The 18411-nt window shown below is 42.2% G+C and overlaps 1 protein-coding gene across 2 annotated transcripts; it reads right to left on the bottom strand.

The window, feature by feature from the left end:
* Positions 1-9385: 9385 nt before the first annotated feature.
* On the bottom strand, positions 9386-18116 carry LOC100661382 (trypsin-like). Of its 2 annotated transcripts, none has more exons than XM_003420206.3 (5): positions 18077-18116; positions 12116-12278; positions 11004-11257; positions 10315-10451; positions 9386-9799 (listed from the first exon to the last, which is right to left on the bottom strand). In XM_003420206.3, the coding sequence occupies exons 1-5, from the start codon at positions 18114-18116 to the stop codon at positions 9650-9652; spliced, it is 744 nt and encodes a 247-aa protein (XP_003420254.1). In that variant the 3' UTR covers positions 9386-9649. The 2 variants fall into 2 exon arrangements, with proteins under 2 accessions (XP_003420254.1, XP_003420253.1); XM_003420205.3 differs by lacking the exon at positions 18077-18116 and adding an exon at positions 13980-14019.
* Between the last annotated feature and the right edge of the window lie 295 nt (positions 18117-18411).

The raw sequence follows: 18411 nt of genomic DNA, 5'->3' as shown, positions 1-18411 counted from the left end.
AATTCAGCGACATCAATTCCGTGGTGCAATCAACACCAATAGAACCAACAACCAAACCTGTTGCTGTTGAGTCCATTCTGACTCGTAGCACCCCCTCAGGCCAGAGTAGAGCTATCCTCTAGTGTTTCAGAGGAGCAGCTGGTGGACTTGAACTGCCGACCACGTGATTAGCAGCCAAGCTCTCAACAGCTGCACCCCCAGGGCTCTAACCATCGCCAATATCCACTGCCAAATTTTCCATTTCCATGAATGAAAAACTCAATGCTTCTGAAGGAGTGAGCTCATTGATTTTTAAGTGCCCTCCACAACCTATCTCTTTAGTAGTAGCTGGCTACTTCTGGCTCCCACCTTTCAACAGCCCAACCCTGATGGTGCCCTGGGCGGAACAGGGTCCCACTCACCAGCTGCACCCAGGAGAGTGAAGACCAGATGGCACTTCATGGTGGCTGGGACTACCAGGAGCACTTAAGTTGAATCGAGCGTCAACCTGTCCCAGTCTTTAGTCTGAGTGTCCCTGGCAAGGATAGCTGGGGAGAAGCAGGGGCAAAAGGGGAAGGGGACAAGGATCTTATAGTAGTCCTCTATCTAGTCTTTACCAAGGCCCAGTGATATCAGCACCGCCTCTGACGTGGGTGAGAGAGGGGAAGGAGAGGACCTAGCATACTCTGGCTCCTCTCTCTCTCTGGCCTGAACGTGTCCCCAAGGCTCTGTATATAGCAGGGACACTTCCCTCCCCTCTCTATGACATAGCCACTGTTGTCCCCTCCTCCCTTTGTGACTGTGAACTCTCTTGCCCTCCCTGCCCTCTGCCACTTGCTCCTTCTCCTAAGAGGCCCCTGAGGCTCACAAACTCACACAACAATGAAGTGTGAAGTACATTTAATATATTTTTTATATATATATATATTTTTTCCCTCCTCCATCATTTCAGTGATGAGGAAGCTCTGTCCACCTGGGAGTTAGTGGCTCATTCAGGACTTGGAACTAAGTTAGCAGGTTCTCCATGAAAATGGTGAATTCTGCCAGAGCCCTGAGCTCCCAGGAAACAGCCATGGTTAAGAAACCTCCACCCACTCTTTTGTGTTCCAGGAAACAGCTTTCTGCAAAGAATACCCTTTTCTGTATGATTTGTATACAACTCCCTGTCACTTGTTTACCTGTGACAAGGCCCCACACAGACCTTCCAACTGCCTGTTCTCTGCCTCATGAATGCCTAGCTGAGATTAGAACTGTTTGACCCCCCTGAAGGAGCCCCTGAGAAGAGCCTGTGGTTAATGCATTTGCCTGCTAACTGAAAGATGGGCAGTTCAAATCCACCCAGAGGCACCTTGGAAGAAAGTCCTGCTGATCTACTTCCTAAAGGTCACAGCCATTGAAAACCCTATGGAGAACAGTTCTGCTCAGACACTTGGTGTCACAGGAGTGGTAGGTGACTAGACTGGCTCCCTGAAAGTGGCTTGACCCAGAGATGTACATTTCCTGCTCAGCTAACTGACTGAGACTTGCCCTGATTGCAAACAATGCCCACTGTAAATTCCTCCACCTGTGACCTATTTACTCATCCCTGTGAAAGGCTAAGGCCAGGACACCGGATATTCGCATCGGAGGTGCTCTCCCTATTTCTCCCTAAGACAACTGTGACATTTCACAATACACCACACTCCTCTTTGTAAGTTCACTTTCACAATTATTTCCAACCACACCCCTACCCCACCCAGAGATAAGTCATCAATAGCCAGTTCAGTCCTACCTCCTCTGGAGAATAGATTGAACAAAGGCAAAGCATACAGGCCAGTACCGGCCTGTGTCAGAGTAATTTAATGAGCAAATCAGTTATAAAAGGCTGTAAAGAATAATATTACTATATCTCTAAAAATGATACACAAACTTCATTCTCCTAAAATTTAGTTATTCATTTGAAGCTTGTGACAGTTAATGTTGTGTGTCAACCAGACTGGGCCATGATTCTCAGTAGTTGGGCAGTTATGATATAGTTTGACAGTTATGTAATAATGTAATCGCCTCCATGATGAAATCTGCTATGAGCAGCCAATCAGTTGAAAGGATTTTTCCTTGGAGGTGTGTTCTGCATCCAATATATATGGACTTTCTGGCAAAATTTCCTGGCTCTTGCTCTGCTCTGGTTGCTGCATCTGACTCGTCATTATCTGGCCTCTGGTTCTTGGGACTTGAGCTCGCAGTCTGCTGTCTGACCTGCTGATTTTGGGTCATCAGCCCCTGCAGCTTTGTGAGGTCAGGAGAAGCCTCCAACCTCACACCTGGCCCATGGACTTAGGACTTTCCAGGCTCTTCCTTGATATAAATCTCCCTGCCTCTCTCTCTCTTTCTGTATGTATATCTATACACACACACACTTCACTGGATTTGCTTCTCTAGAGAACCCAGCCCAAGACAAAGCCCGCAATCTGAATTTTTCGAAATCCTCTAGTCTTTGGGTGATAAACCCTAAAACCCATACCTGTTACCATTGAGTCAATTCTTACTCATAGCGACCCTATGTGACAGAGTAGGACTGTCCCATAGGGTTCCAAGAAGCAGCTGGTGGATTTGAACTGCTGACCTTTTGGTAAGCAGCTGAGCTCTTAATCACTATGCTACCAGGACTCCGTCTTGGGCATACTATTTCTTTATTATCCAAATTTTTTAAAATTAATAGTGATAAAATAATTTAGCATTTATTGAGTTTTAATTCGTTGTGCTAAGCTCCCCCCTTCATATTGCTGGTGTGGTTTCTGTCTATTGACTGTCTTCTGAGTGACACGGAGTCTGAAGAAAGACCTCGGACAGCATGTTTTCTATGGTGTGAAGGAATTTTCCTTCTCTATGGAAACGGCCATAGCTGATAAAGAAATACACCTTACTCATCCTACTTTACTTCATCCTGGGTTACCCATATGTGGCAGGCCTTTCCTGGGAAAACTCATCATTCTCCCCATGCCTGTCTTGAAGTTATCTAATCATTATTTTATCTCATTCTCCAAAACAAATTCAACTATAAAACACAGAAGCAAAAAAAGAATATTGTTCTGGACATGTCGTGAGAAATTGAAGATTTGTATTGTGCAACGCATAGCAGAACTTCATAAAGATCTATCTTAGCTATCTCTACTCTTTTTCAAAATTCCTTCCTTAGCTTTTCTACCTCATCTCTCTCTATTTTGACTCATGGCAATACCATGTGTGTGTCAGAGTAGACCTCTGCTCCATAGGATTTTCAATGGCTGTTTTTTCAGAAGTAGATTGCCAGGCCTTTCTTCCAAGGAGCCTCTGGGTGGACTGGAACTGCCAGCTTTTGGGTTAGCAGCTGAGCATGTTAACCGCTTGCTCCACCCAGGGTCTCCTATCCCCTTTATTGTTTTCACCAAATAGATCAGGTCTTCATTTTGAAAATCCCAGTCAGTAGAACAACTGAAAGGTGGGTGGTTCTAACTCACCAGCTGCTCCATGGGAAACAAGAGCTGGCCACCTGCTTTTGTAAAAATTACAGCCTCAGAAACTCTATGGGGCAGTTCTACTCTGTCATATATTGTTGTCGTGAGTTGGGATCCGCTGGACGGCACACAACAAGGCAACAATACAAAAGCAGTTATCTTTCTCTTGGGAGGGTGTAACTTGCCCCATCCCAAGTGGCTTATGAGGGTATTCATTCAACAAAAGTGTCTTGGGTTGTAGGAAGGGGGCTAAATTATATAAAGAGAGAGAGAGTTTTTAAATATTTTTTATGCCTTTTTCCCAAAAGAGAGCAGGAAGGATTTTTTTTTGTTGCAAAAAACTGTAAAATAAACGTAAAAATGGAGAGACAATACAAAGCTACACTGAAGCCAGTTTTTGCTAGACACACTGCAGAGAGGCATTCTCTCCTTTGAGGGCTAAGCCATCATATTAGGTAATCATGAACATGAAACTGAAGAGGGTCTCAGTGGATTGAGGAGAAGGGTATTAATTCCAAAACTTCATTTTTGAGTTCAATTAATTGGTCATCCGACAATGGAAAAAGTGAGGTCAAAGTGAGGAACCTCAAAAGGAAGTTCTACGGCAATGACAGGCAGGGTCCTGCTGATGCAGGTGTCTTCCTTCGGTGTATGCTTGATACGGGAGCTCCATCTTGTTGAGGAAATGGAGGACGAGGCCGTGGATGAGGCAGTTAGGTGCAGAGAAAGGATACTCCTGGTTCAGGAGTTTGGAAAGGGGTTCCTCAGAAGTCCGCACTGCCTTTCTACTTCGTGTGTGACAGAGACATGCGGGGTGATGAGGGGGACCCCTCATGCACCAGGATGACACAGTCCATGATTCCCAGGAAGGTACTATCTTCACATTTTAAAAAATATTCTAAAATTACAGAAATAATACATAAATGTTTTGACAAAATATTACAACAAAGAATCAGGGAAAGTCTCCCTTATAAATAAGGGCAAAACAGCTCTTCCATCAGCTATCAGACAGTATGACTTCATTTTCTTTTGAAGCACATGGTTCCCTTACTGCTTTTGGCTCATTGACCTGGAAATGTGCCTTGGTGGACACCTGTGGTCTTCCACTGGACTCCACTCTGGGTGGCTTCCAGTCTAATACAGTCTCAGAGGCAGAGCTGAAAAAGCCCAGAACACTGCAAGTAGGAATGAAACCAAAACCAAACCAGTTGCCATCAAGTGGATCCCAACTCATGGGGACCCCATGCGTTGCAGAGTAGAACTTGTGCTCTATAGGGTTTAGACTGTGGCCTTTGGAAGCAGATCGCCAGACCTTCCAAGGCACCTCTGTGTGGACTCAGACAGTTAGTAGTGAAGCACTTAACCATTTGTAGCACCTTGAGACTCCTGTAAACAGACCATAGAAATAGGGACAGTCAATTAAAAATTCAAGTTGAATTTGCCTTATGGATATGGCCTTAATAACAAGCTATGTTAAATAACTGAATTACTTAACTGACTTTACACATAGAAGAATTGTATGCATAAATATAGTCCATGTGGACTGTAAAGGTAGTGTTGTAGGGCATATGCAACCAACAGGTTAGTTTTGATAAAGGAGCTCGAGTCTGTAGGTGAGAAGAAGAGATCAACTAGTGGAGCAGTAAGTCAGCTGATTTATTTTGGGGGTGCTGCGAAACTGTAAAACTGGAGAAACGGGTTGTGGAAAACTGGTATTACACAACAGCAACTGGTTTGGTTTTGTTTTATTCCTACTTGCAGTGTTCTGGATTTCTTCAGCTGTGTCTCTGAGCCCTTATTAGACTGGAAGGCACCCACAGTGGAGTCCAGTGATTATGCTGGATAGAAGTAGAAAGTGATTAGACTGAGCTCTTCAGAATAAATGAATATCCATAAGGCTAAAGGCTTTTGAGTTTGTATCCTGTGATTGTTAAGGTTATGTGTCAACTTGACTAGGCAATGCTTCTCAGTGGTTTGGCAGATATTATGTAATCATCCAATGTGAGCAACGAATCAGTTGAAAGGGGAGTTTCCTTGGGGGTGTGGTCTGCATCCAATATATATGGATGTTCTGGCAAAGCTCTCCCTCTCTCGAATTGTATCCAACTCATCATCCTCTGACCTCTGGTTCTTGGAATGTGAGCCAGCAGCCTGCCTCCTGACCAGGAGATTTTGGATTTGCCAGCTTCCTCAGCCCTGTGAACCAGCATCCTAACATCTGACTTGCCAATTTTGGGTTCTTCAGCCCCTGCAATGACATGAGTCAGGAGAAGACCCCAGCCTGATGCCTGACCCACAAATTTGAGGCTTGCCAGACTCCACAACTTCATGAGCAATTTCCTTGAAACAAATGTCTCTCTCTCTCTCTCTCTCTATATATATGCTTCACTGGTTTTGCTCCACTAGGGAAGCCTGACTAAGTCATATCCTTTCAATGAGACCGACATTCTTGGTTGATTTCTAAAAGTAAGACTAAAATAATACTAAGATTGTAAATATTTTCATTTTTAAAGGTTTTTTAAAATGTGATTTCACTACTAAAGTTGCTTGCAACTGAATACCTCCTAAGTGATATGATTGCATTTATGCATCTTTTTGAACTTATGTGCATATTTTAATAGATAAATTACTAGAAGTCAAGTTGCTGGGTCAAAGAGTCTACAGAATTTACATTTTAAAAGAAATTCAGAAATTGTGAAAAGCTGGTCTTTAAACAAAGTAAGAGACAGAAAATGACAAATGTGCAAATAAGGGACTATTGGAGAGCATCAAGAACAAATGATTTATTTGCCCTTTTCTCACTGTTCTTCTGCTCTGATCTCCCATCTTTTATAGATCTTAGTTACCTTGTGTGATGGTTAAGAATGTGTGTCAACTTGACTAGGCCATGATTCTCAGTGTTTTATATATGATCACCCTCAAGATGGGATCTGCTGTGAGTAGCCAATCAACTGAAAAGGAGTTTCCTTGGGAGTGTGACCTGCATCTGAATATAAGTGGACATTCTGGATTTTGCCTGGTCCTGCAGCTGGCTCCTGTTAACCTGACCTCTGGTTCTTGGGACTTGAGCTACCAGCTTATCTGCTAATCTTGGGATTGGTTGATCTACACAGCCTGTGAGCAAGAACCCTGCTCTTCGACCTGTCGATCTTGGATTTGCCAGCCCCTGCAGCTACAAGAATCAGGAGATGCCTCTATCCTGATCCATGAACTTGGAATGTTCTATACTCTACAATTCCGTGAACTATTTCTTTGATATAAATCTCTCTATATACTTATATACATAGTCATACACTTTACTGGTTTTGCTTCTCTAGAGAACCCAACCTAAGATACCTTGTCAGGTCTCTGAGTCTTCCCTTTACCTGAAGTGGCAAGATGAGTAGGTGTGTGTATTGGTGGTGGTGATGGGGTGGAGTAGAAAGACATTTTGGAGGAAACTGGGAATTTTAAAGCATATTTTGTTCTGGGGAGAACTTTAAGATGTTTAGTAAGGTAAATAAACTTAAGACTACTTAACAAAGAGGAGTTATACATAAAATTAATTTAGACCATTGTAACAATGACATATATATGTATAATAAAACAAATAACAGTTGCAGAAACTAATACTTTTTAGACATAACCAATTACCTCATGGGATTAGTTATTTTGGTTTGAAGACTTAGGGTTATAGTCTCCTGGGACAACATAGTCAGTTGGCATAATACAGTTCATAAAGTTTATGTTTGGTAAGTAGCGTCTGGGGTCTTAAAAGCTTGGGAGTGGCCATCTAAGATACAGCTATTTTTCTCTACTCATCAGGAGCAAAAGAGAAAGAAGGAAACCCAAGATTCAGAGAAGGAACTGGTCTACAGGATTGATTGTCTACATTAACCACAGCCTCCTCTACCCTGAGACCAGAAGAAGTAGATGGTGCCCGGCTACCACTCCTGAACATTCTGATCAGGACCACAATAGGTGGATCCTCTTAGGAAGAGAAAAAAAATGTGGAAAAGAACTTCAAATTCTCAAAAAATCCAGACTTACTGGACCCATTGAGACTGGAGACTCCCTGAAACTATTGCCTTGAGATACTCTCTAATCCTTGAACTGAAACTATCCCCTCATGTCACCTTTACCTAAATAGAAGGTTAGCTCATAAAGCAAAAGGATATCATCCTCGAGTACCGTGTTCTTCTAAAAAATCATCTATATAAGAGAAATGGTCACAAATTACTCTAAAGCATAGATGAGAAGTTTGGGGGACAGTGAGACTAGGTTACTGGGAATGAAGCTGGGAATGAAGCAAGTAGAACAAAATAATGCAAATGTTGACACAATGTGAAGAAAGTAATCTATGTCACTGAACAATATGTGTAGAAATTGTTGAATGGGAACCTGTTTTACTGTGTACACCTCCACTAAAAATACAATTAAATATTATTTAAAAATTAATTTAGGCAGTACACAAACATAAAAGCAATCCAGTAAGAACTAAAGAGGTAAAAGAGGGAAGATCAATGGAGTCCAAATATGTGAGTCTTGGCTGCAAGGCTCAGGAACCTTGACTTGGTCCCAGCAACAGTGATAAGGCAGCACTAGAGTTCAGAACTGCTGTCTACAGATGTGCCATCCAGAGTGACAAATGGACAGAGACTTGGGAATGGGTGCCCACGTTTTCCTCCCAAGATACTCCGTCTTTCCTTTGTTACTGAGCCCTCAAACATGTTCCTCTCTTAAACCTACTCCACCTTCTCCATGCTCAGACCCCATATGTCCCATCTCTTTTTCCACACCAGACCTGTTCAACTCTACCCAGGGAGAGGAACCTCTAGTGTTTGAGTGGACTACATTGGGATTACACGTAGGAAATTCTACTAAAAACCTGCTCTGGGGATTCATAGAACAAGGATGAGGTGGAGAGGGATGGCTTGATGAATTGGAGCAGGGACTCCATGGTGCACAACCCAGACAGGGTAGAAGACACCAAATGACACCTTCGCCCCACAACCTTCACTACCATAGGGGAATAGGTCTCTCTTCTGCAAACTTATCTGCACTTGTACTTTTTTTTTCCTTGTAGTTTAAATTAGTGCATAATCAGGGGTGGGGTCTAGGGGTATAGATAGTGGGAAGAGGGCACAGGTTTTCTCCAGAGACCATGCACCTCTAGCTATAGAACCCCAGTTGGAAAATAAGAAAGAAATTGTAGGAACATAGAGGTAAATGGAGACTTGGAGATGTAGGGAAAGTTGTGATGTTTAAGGTTTCTCCATCTACTAGTTTCCATGGTCACAGACTTTCAAATGGATTAGAGAAGAAAGGAAGAGAAAAAGATCACAGTGTCATAGCAGCGGCAACAATGCTTTGGGAATAAGGGCAGTGGGTCTCCTTTCAGCATTCCCGTGGCTGCAGGAAGTTGATTTTAACTTTCTGTATGTTCACTTCATCATCTGTTGAAAGATATGGTGGTAACAGTGAGCTCGAACCTTAGTCACCTTTATATCCTCAATGTCCCATACAGAGGCATATAGTAGTGTTATGGATTAAGCTGTGTCAACAATTTATGTTGTCATTCCTAACTCCTATACCTGTGGTTATAAACCCATTTGAGAATCATTTTGTTTTTTATGTTAGTGAGGCAGTATTAATGTAGGACTGTCTTAAATCAATTATCTTTTGAGATATAAATACAGCCAACCGAGAAATCAGACGTGGGAGAAGGTAGATGCCATGCCACATGAAGCTAACCAGGAGAAGGACAAGGAATAGAAGCAGAAAAGAGAAAAGGACCTCCCCCCAGAACCAACAGAGAGAATTCCCCTAGAGATTGCACACTGAATTTGGAATGCTAGCCTTTTAAAATGTGAGAAAACAAATTTCTGTTTGTTAAAGCCACCTACATGTGTTATTTCTGTTACAGTAGAACCACCTAACTAAAAGAGTGATTAATAAATTTTTATTTATTTGACTGAATGAATGACTAAATAATCTTCAAATTCTCTCTTAATATAATTTTTAAATTCTATGTGCACCTTCTTATTTACCAGCCATCTCAAGAGAACATTCATAACATCAAGCAAGGACAACTCTTAGACTGATATGTGGTGCATGATGGAATGCTTTATTTAGATATTGTTTTCAGGCATGGGAGGAAGATCAGTTGACTACTGGGGGATAGATCATGGAGATGTACAGGTGGGCCGGGGAGGTGCCTAGTTGGCAGCGATTGTCTGCTGAATCCAGCTCACATAGTTGTAGACCTTGGTGTAGACACCGGGTTTGCCTTTCAGAGCACAGCCATTGCCCCAGGAGACAATGCCCTGAAGCTCTCCGTTGCAGACCACAGGGCCACCAGAGTCCTCCTGAGCAAAGGAAAAAATGGTTAGGCTCTCAGCTGGGCCCAGATGGGAGAACGGCTCAGGATAGCCCTGCATTACCCTGGGACCATCTTCCCAGGCTGCCATCCTCATGGAAACACCTTCTCTTTTCCTGGAAATCCAACCCCCAGTCTCCATGCTCTACCCCTATTCCTCTCCCTCCCCCCTTCTAGTCCCATCTCTTCCCACAGCTGCAGGCCTGTGGAGCCAAGAAAAGCAAGGACTTGGGGGATTTAATGTCACTCAGCTATCCCCACTCCTTCCACATGGTTTACTTCCCACCATACACTCCTGCAAAATTCACACTGACCTACTCTTGGCTGGCTATCTTCTGTGTATCTTTAGGGTTAATGGTTACCTTAACAAAAAATAAAATCTATAATTCATCCTATAACTATCCCACACCCCTCATAATCAATCCTAAGTGTTCCAGGAAAAGGAAAATATGATGGAACAGAAGGAGACTGAGCTGGTGGGAGAAGGAGGGCAGAGAAACGAACCTGGCAAGAGTCCTTGCCACCCTCCAGGAAGCCCAGACAAATCATGTTGCTGGTGATCTTGCCTGGGTAGGCACTGCGGCAGACACTGTCAGAGAGGATGGGGGCGTTCAGACACTGCAAGAGGTCTGGGTAGTTGGCTGTTGGGGGCAAGAGTGAAAACGGAAGGAGATTACCCACCGGATTCCTGGAATTTCCTTCTGATATCTCCTATCTCCTTCCCAACACTCCCACTCTTTCTCTCAGACTGCAAATGTCTTCTAGTTTGGGAGAACAATGCTGTTCTGGAAGGTTCTAATCAACAAGCTATTCTCTTTCTGATGTGAGCCTCAGTGAGCACAGACCTCAAGTCCAGAGGCTTTATTCTTAAGCAGATCTACACAACAGGCAGTACCAAATCCCATAGCCTCTGTTCTGTTTACCTCCCCAGTGCCTAGTTCTTTCACTGTCATTGACAACCCTTCAGTTGAATATCTTGGCATCTTTATCATTGTTCATTTCTGCTGTGTCTTCTGCATGATCCCAGCGAATAGATCTTCCTCGTTGCCATTAATGTATTCTCGGACCCCATATGCCCCAAGACTGTCCTCCGGGAACATGGTGTCGAGTGGCAGCTTGAACTAAAAGGCCCTAAGCATTTCTGCCCCTTATAGGACTCTGAGCCTACGAATTTCAGTTCCAGAGGCACTTACATCCACTGCTTTCAGTATTGCCCCAGCCAGAGATGAGGCACTGGGAGTGGGCAGCAGCGCAGGACGTTGGCAGAGAGACTGTGGACACTTGAGAGTTGATGGTAGCAGGGGAGCTCAGTTTAATCAGCATGATGTCATTATCGATGGCGGCTAAGTTGTACTTGGGGTGGGGGATGACCTTGGCCGAGTTAATGAACTGCTCTTTGCCCTCAAGGACCGCGATATTGTGTTCTCCCAGACGCACCTGGATTTGGCTGGGTTAAAGGATTAAGTTTCCTAAGTATCCAACTTGAGGTGCCCCCACCTACCAGCCACCCCTGTCATGAGCACAAGCACAGGCTGCAGCCCCTTTGAGCCTTCACTTGCACAGGTGATTGTGCACTGAAGGTAGACCCATGGGACACAGTGAGGTGAGATTATTTCCAAGGTGAGTGTCTCCACAAGCACAAACTCACAGCCTCTTCTTGTTAGACTACACAGGTGTAGGAACAGGATACGAATGGCTCCGGTAAAAGAATGGGAGCGGAAAAGGCATTGGTGGTTGGTCAGCACCTACCCTTTCTCCTCTGTTGGATTACTGATTATTGAAGGGAGCTGAGGCAGGAGTCAGAGGTGAGACAGAATATTGGAAAGGAAAGGGCATTGGTGTTGATCAGCACCTGCCCTTTCTCCTCTTATTATTATTATTATTGAAGGGAGACTTGGCAGAAGTAAGAGGTAAGACAGAATATTAAGGGGACAGAATAAGTTACGCTTATTTTTAATGTTATACTGAAAGTTCGGGTACTTTATTACCTTCACAATCCTTTTTTTTGGCTGAGTTATAATGATTAGGACTACATCCTGGTTCATGTTCCCAAGCTTTTTCTAGGGATGCTTCCCCACCCACTGCTCCCCCTCCACATACCCTTATGTTGATAGTCTTGTCATTTGGGAGGACATCAAGGAAACTCTGAGGGTCCTCCCCATAACTTACAACTCTGGGAAAATAGTGGGACTCTTAGAAGCTGGATGCTTCACCCCTCATGCTTGACTCTGTAGGGATCCTTGGCTTTGGCAAGTCTGGGGATTGCATAGACCTTCAAACACAGGGACACAGTGTTGGCACTTACGGCTTGTAGCAGTGAGCTGCGGACACCACCCACTGGTCAGTGATGAGGACGCCACCACAGAAGTGATTGCCCCCTGAGTTCAGGGACACCTGGTAGGGGAGGGAATTCTTCTGACAGGTGTAGCCCCCAACAATCTTGTCATCATCATCAGTGGTGAAAGCAACTGACAGGGAGAAAGTTGGGAACATTCTGTTAGACCCGTAGTTCTTGGAATTTCTACTCCACCATGAAGTTCTTGCAGAGTAGTAAGAAAAAAGGAGTTCTCTTGTCCCACATAACAAGGAAATGGTGGTTTTCAGGTAATTTGTCTTAAAACACTATCACTCTATATCTTTAACATGCACCCTACTTATACCATTATATTATTTTCAATTTGTGCTTTAAATTTAGTAAATATATTGTTTAGGTTGTTCTTTACGTGTGTTCCATACACACGCACACAGATGCACGCACACAGATCAGAGACCCCTTGCACCACAGCCTGAGGGTAAAAAGTAAACTTATTTCACAGAGCCCTGCTCAGGGGCCCTGCAAATACGTCTTCAATAAAGCTTTGCATTATCATGGAGTGTTTGTTTTTGGTGGTTGGTATATCATCTCCTCCTGTGATAAAGAGAAGGAGGGACTTAGAAGCTATCTGAGAATATTCTGGCCTGGAGAGCAAAGGGAGGTTTGTACTTTTGTTTCCTAAATTTCTGTTCTTGTTTTCAGACTTAAAGTAATTACACAAAACATTATAAGGTCTCTCTCCCCAACCTTTCCCTTATTCCAAGTATTGTTAAAATATTTATCAATTAATTTAGGTTTGTGAAGAATGGCCCTCTAATTTATCAAAATTTCCTGCAACTTCAAAAGTTTTGATTATTTATATGAGCCCTACTGTTAAAGTAATTTTAAGGAAGAAGTTCCTAAGTGTCTAAACAGATGTACTGAAATAATGCTGCCCAAATTGGGACATTTTAGTATTCGGTTTTTGTAGTATAAAATTTAGTAAGCTGAAATAGAAATAGCCATTTCTCTATTCCTTTTTGTGATTTAAAAACATATTATTTTACACCAGAGGGACTTCACTGACAAAGACGTTGTAAACACAAACCTATAGCTTTCATTCATGAGAAATAAAATGTCTCTGCCTCCTAAAATCCCTTGGATCCTGTCCTTCATAGAGAGACTCGGGCTCTGACACTACTAGACTCTTCAAGGTATACAAGATTAGTCCCAATTACTGGTACAAATAGTTAAGCACTAGACTACCAGTAGAAAGGTTGGCAGTTCAAGTCCATCCACAGACACCTGGTGATCTACTTCCAAAAAATCAGCCATTGAAAACCCTATGGAGCACAGTTCTACTCTGACGCATGTGGGTGTGCCATGATCAGAGTTGAATCAAGGGCAAATACATACATACATACATATATATATATTTACACATTTCCAAACCCCACATTATATATATATATACTGGTTTTGTGTGTGTGTGTGTGTGTGTGTGTGTGTGTGTTACTAACACCAAATCCTTAGAATGGTCAAGACACACACTTCCTTAATGTGGACTGCCTTTCATTGCCTTTCCTTCATAGCTTCTACCTGTTCTTTGAAATTCAGAGTAAACCCTGCCTCTCTATGCTTCTACCATGGGCACTCCTGCTCACCTTGATCTTCCTGACCTGCAGCACTTGTACCCAACAAGTGAGATTCAAGTACCTATAAGCTTACATATTGTACACTGCTGCTGTTCCAACATGCTAGGTTTCTTGACTACAGAGACTATGTTTAATACTCATTGTTGTCTTCCAGAGCACAAACTTAAACATGTGGTAGACACCTGTGAGAGACACCCACTGATTCATTACAAGAGACTCACCAGCAGCTCCCAGGAGAGTGAGGATGATGAAGGCCTTCATGGTTGCTCAGTGGATCCAGGCTGGGCAATAGGATGAAGGGGTCTAGTCCACAGCTATTTAAATTCCTAGACTGGTCATTACCATCCATGGTCACAGGAGCAGAAACATGATTTCACTGAAAACTCAAAAATCCAAATTTAGAATTAAAACCTGTGTCAGGTGGAGAATAGTTCAGCATCACAAGCAATCATCTGCCCTTGTCCATTTTCCAGAAGGCTATGGGAATGGAAGTAATGAGCCCACCTGTTGGAAACTGTTCCCCACAAGAGGAAAGTAAGTTGGCATAAGGCCACAGAACACAGCTACAGGTGTCCTGATTCTCAAAAAAAAAAAAAAAAAAAAAACTTAGGTACTTGGTTTTTCTGGCTCTGAACGTCCACCTAAAGCACTATCTTGAAACTTCACTCTTGATGTGCAATTAATACCAGCTCTTTGACTATTTTAATACTTAGTCTTGTGGTAACTCAGGTCTTATATATCCATGCGAGCATCATTATGTATAGGAACGACTTGTTCCCCTGAGGAAAAGAAAAGTGTTCTGGTTGGAAACTACAACAGATCAAATGAGGAGAGTAAAAAATTATAATATCCTTTGCTGTCAAGTAGATTCCAACTATAGTGACCCTATAAGATAGAGTAGAACTGCCCCATAAGGTTTCGAAGGAGTGGCTGGTGGATTCCAACTGCTGACCTTTCGGTTAGAGACCAAGCTCTTAACTACTGCACCACCAGGGCTCCAAAAATTATAATAACTTGCATTTTCTAGAGCTGACTATGTGTCAGGGAAGTTCTAAGTCCTTTGCCTATATTACCTGGTAATCCTTCTAAGGACCACACAAGCCAGTTGCCATGGAGTCAGCTCTAGCTTATGAAAACCCCATGTGTGTCAGAGTAGAACAGTGCTCCACAGGGTTTTCTATGGCTGATTTTTTAGAAATACATTGCTAGGACTTTCTTCCAAGAAGGCTCTGGGTGGATGTGAAACACCAACCTTTCCATTAGTAGCCAAGTAGTTAACCATTTGCTCCACCGAAGAACTCCAACAACACTATGAGATAATAATACCTTCATTTTACAGATGATAAAACTTAGCACAGAAAACCATAAGGGACTTAGCCAAAATCACACAGCAAGTACGTGGTAAGATCAGGATTCCAATCCAGGAAATCTGACTTCAGGGTCTGTGCTCCTAATCCCATGCAACACTGCCCTAGTCAGTTCACCAACATCTGGTGACCAAGGTAACAAGGAATTCTTGAACACAGATGATAACGTGTGAAACGTATACTGTGTTTTCTAAGTCAGCCACTGTGCTAAGTGGTTTACATGCATAACCCTTATTCCATCCTCACAACAACCCTGTAGATGCTGTGCCTTTATTCGCACTCTTTTAGGGATGGGGAGGGTGAGAGTTTTGCTCACAGTCTCACAGTTTGTTGAAAACGGCTGTTTCCTGAGGGGTAGGGAAATTCCATAGATTTCATTCGATAGAAGTAGGAAGTGATTAGACTGAGCTCCTCAGAATAAATGAGTATCCATACAGCTAAAGACTTCTGAGTTTGCATCCTGTCATTGTTAAGGTTGTGTATCAACTTGGCTAGGCTGTGATTCTCGGTGGTTTGGCAGATATTATGTAATCATCCTCCAGTTGTGATCTGATGTGAGCAGTATATCAATTGAAAGGGGAGTTTCCCTGGGGTTGTGACCAATTGAAAACTTGCCCTTTCTTGATCTTGCATCCGACTCATCATCCTCTGACCTCTGGTTCTTGGGACATGAGCCAGCAGCCTGCTGCTTGACTGCCAATTTTGCATCTAATCCTGCAATGATGTGAGCCGGTAAAAACCTCCTGCCTGACACCTGACTCACCAATTTGGGACTTGCCAGCCTCTACAACTGCATGAACAATTACTGTGAAAGAAATCAGTCTGTGTATGTTTGTTTATGTATATATATGTGTGTGTGTGTGTGTGTATACTTCATAAGCTTCACTGGTTTTGCTCCACTAGAGAAACCAACCTAAGATATATCCGTTCAATGAGACTGATATTCTTGGTTGACTGTTAAAAGTGAGGTTAAAATAAGATTGTAAATGTCTTCACTTTTAAAGGCTTTTTTACAATGTAACTTGAATACTAAAGTTACTTGAAACTGAGTGCCTCCTAAGTGATATGATTACATTTATACATCTTTTTGTACTTATAAGCATATTTTTATAGGATAAATTTCTAGAGGTTAAGTTGTTGGGTCAAAGAGTCTACAGACTTTACATTTTAAAAGAAATTCAGAAATTGTGAAGATTTGGTTTTTAAATAAAGACACAGAAATGACAAATGTGCTCAAAAGGGATTATTGGACTGCATCAAGAATAAATGATTTGTGTGCCCTTTTCTCACTTTTCTTATGCTCTGATCTCACATCTTTTATAGATCTCAATTACCTTGTCAGGTCTCTGAGTCTTCTCGTTACCTGAAGTGGCAAGGTGAATAGGTGTGTATTGGTGGTGGTGATGGTTGTTGTTGTTAGATGCCATCAAGTCTGTTCTGACTCATAGCAACCCTATGTACAACAGAACAAAACACTGGGTCATCCTCACAATCATTGCTATGCTTGAGTCCATCATTGCAGCCACCGTGTCAATCCATCTCATTATGGGTCTTCTTTTTCATTCACCCCCTTCTTTAACAAGCAAGATATCCTTCTCCAGGGACTGATCCCTCCTGATAACATGTCCAAAGTATGTGAGATGTAGTCTCACCATCCTTGCTTCTAAGGAGCATTCTGGTTGTATTTCCTCCAAGACAGATTTGTTCATTCTTTTGGCAGTTCATGGTACACTGAATATTCTTCACCAACACCATAATTCAAAGGCGTCAATTTTTCTTTGGTCTTCCTTACTCATTTGTCCAGCTTTGGCGTGCATATAGGGTGATTGAGAACACTGTTTGAATTATCAAATGCCTGTGTAACAGAAATATCACAAGTGGATGGCTTTATATGTTCATCCAAAGACTTCACCAAAAAAAGTAAAAAGACAACCTACAGACTGCAAAAAAAATTTGGCTACAACAAATCTGATCAGTGTCTAATCTCTAAAATCTACAAGATACTGCAAAACCACCACAATAAAAAGACAAATAACCCAATTAAAAAATGGGTGGAGATATGAAAAGGGACTTCACCAAAGGAGACATTTAGGCAGCTAAAAGATACATGAGGAAATGCTCACCATCATGAGCCAATAAAGAAATGCAAATCAAAACTACAATGAGATACCATCTCACCCCAACCAAAAAAAAAAAAATTTTTTTTTTCACCCCAACAAAGCTACCATTAATCCAAAAAACACAAAACAAGAAATTCTGGAGAGGTTGTAGAAAGATTGAAACACTTATACACTGCTGGTGGGAATGTAAAACGGTACAACCACTTTGGAAATTGATTTGGCATTTCTTTAAAAAGCTAGAAATGAAACTACCGTGTGATCCAGCAATTCCACTCCTTGGCATATATTCTAGAGAAATAATAGCCTTTACATGAATAGATATAGGCACACCCATGTTCATTCCACCACTGTTTACAATAGCAACAAATGGAAAAAACCAAGATGCCCATCAACAGATGAATGGATAAATAAATTATGGTATATTCACTCGATGGATATTATACAATAATAAAAAACAATGATGAATCTGCAAAACTTCTCATAACATGGATGAATCTGGAAGGCACATGGGTAGGCCATAATGGGCATTGACTCAATGGGAAATACATATGCTCGAAGTTCAGAGCTAGTACTGTCTTTTTATGCGTCCACCCTGGTCATTCCTGCTCACCATCATCTTCCTGACCTGTAGCACTTGTACCCAACAAGTGAGATTTAAGAACCTATAAGTTTAGGATTTAAGAACCTATAAGTTTACTGCTGTTCCGACATGCTAGGCTTCTTGACTACAGAAACTATGTTTAATACTCATTGTTGTATTCCAGAGCACAAACTTAAAAACATGGTAGACACCTGTGAGAGACACCCACTGATTCATTACAAGAAACTCACCAGCAGTTTCCAGGAGAGCGAGGAAGATTAAGGCCTTCATGGTTCTTCACTGGATCTGGGAAGGGGAATAGGCTAAAGAAGTCTCCTTCACAGCTATTTATACTTCCTAACTGGCCCCTACTATCCATACTCAGAGGTGCTGGAAATGTGATTTCACTGGAAACTCAAAAATCCAAATTTAGAATTCAAATCTGTGTCAGGTGGAGAATAATTTAGCATCACACGTAATCAACAACTCTTGTCCACTTTTCCAGAAGGTTATGGGAATGCAAGTAATGAGCCCACCTGTTGGAAACTATTCCCAACAAGAGGAAAGTAAGTTGGAGTAAGGTCAC

This window comes from Loxodonta africana, chromosome 8 (assembly GCF_030014295.1).
Source record: "Loxodonta africana isolate mLoxAfr1 chromosome 8, mLoxAfr1.hap2, whole genome shotgun sequence".
Lineage (NCBI taxonomy): Eukaryota > Metazoa > Chordata > Mammalia > Proboscidea > Elephantidae > Loxodonta > Loxodonta africana.
The sequence above is the reverse complement of the archived record's forward strand: the minus strand, read 5'-3'. Positions and strand labels throughout refer to the sequence as shown.

Bases quoted from the DNA above. Each gene is read 5' to 3' on its own strand.
- LOC100661382 (XM_003420206.3), bottom strand. From the start codon at position 18,116: ATGAAGGCCTTAATCTTCCTCGCTCTCCTGGAAACTGCTG. The intron at 10,452-11,003 runs GTAAGTGCCTCT...TGCCCCCAACAG, and splicing joins CAATACTGAAAGCAGTGGAT to CCAACTACCCAGACCTCTTG. The intron at 9,800-10,314 runs GTTCGTTTCTCT...TCCTTTGCTCAG, and splicing joins GTGGCAAGGACTCTTGCCAG to GAGGACTCTGGTGGCCCTGT.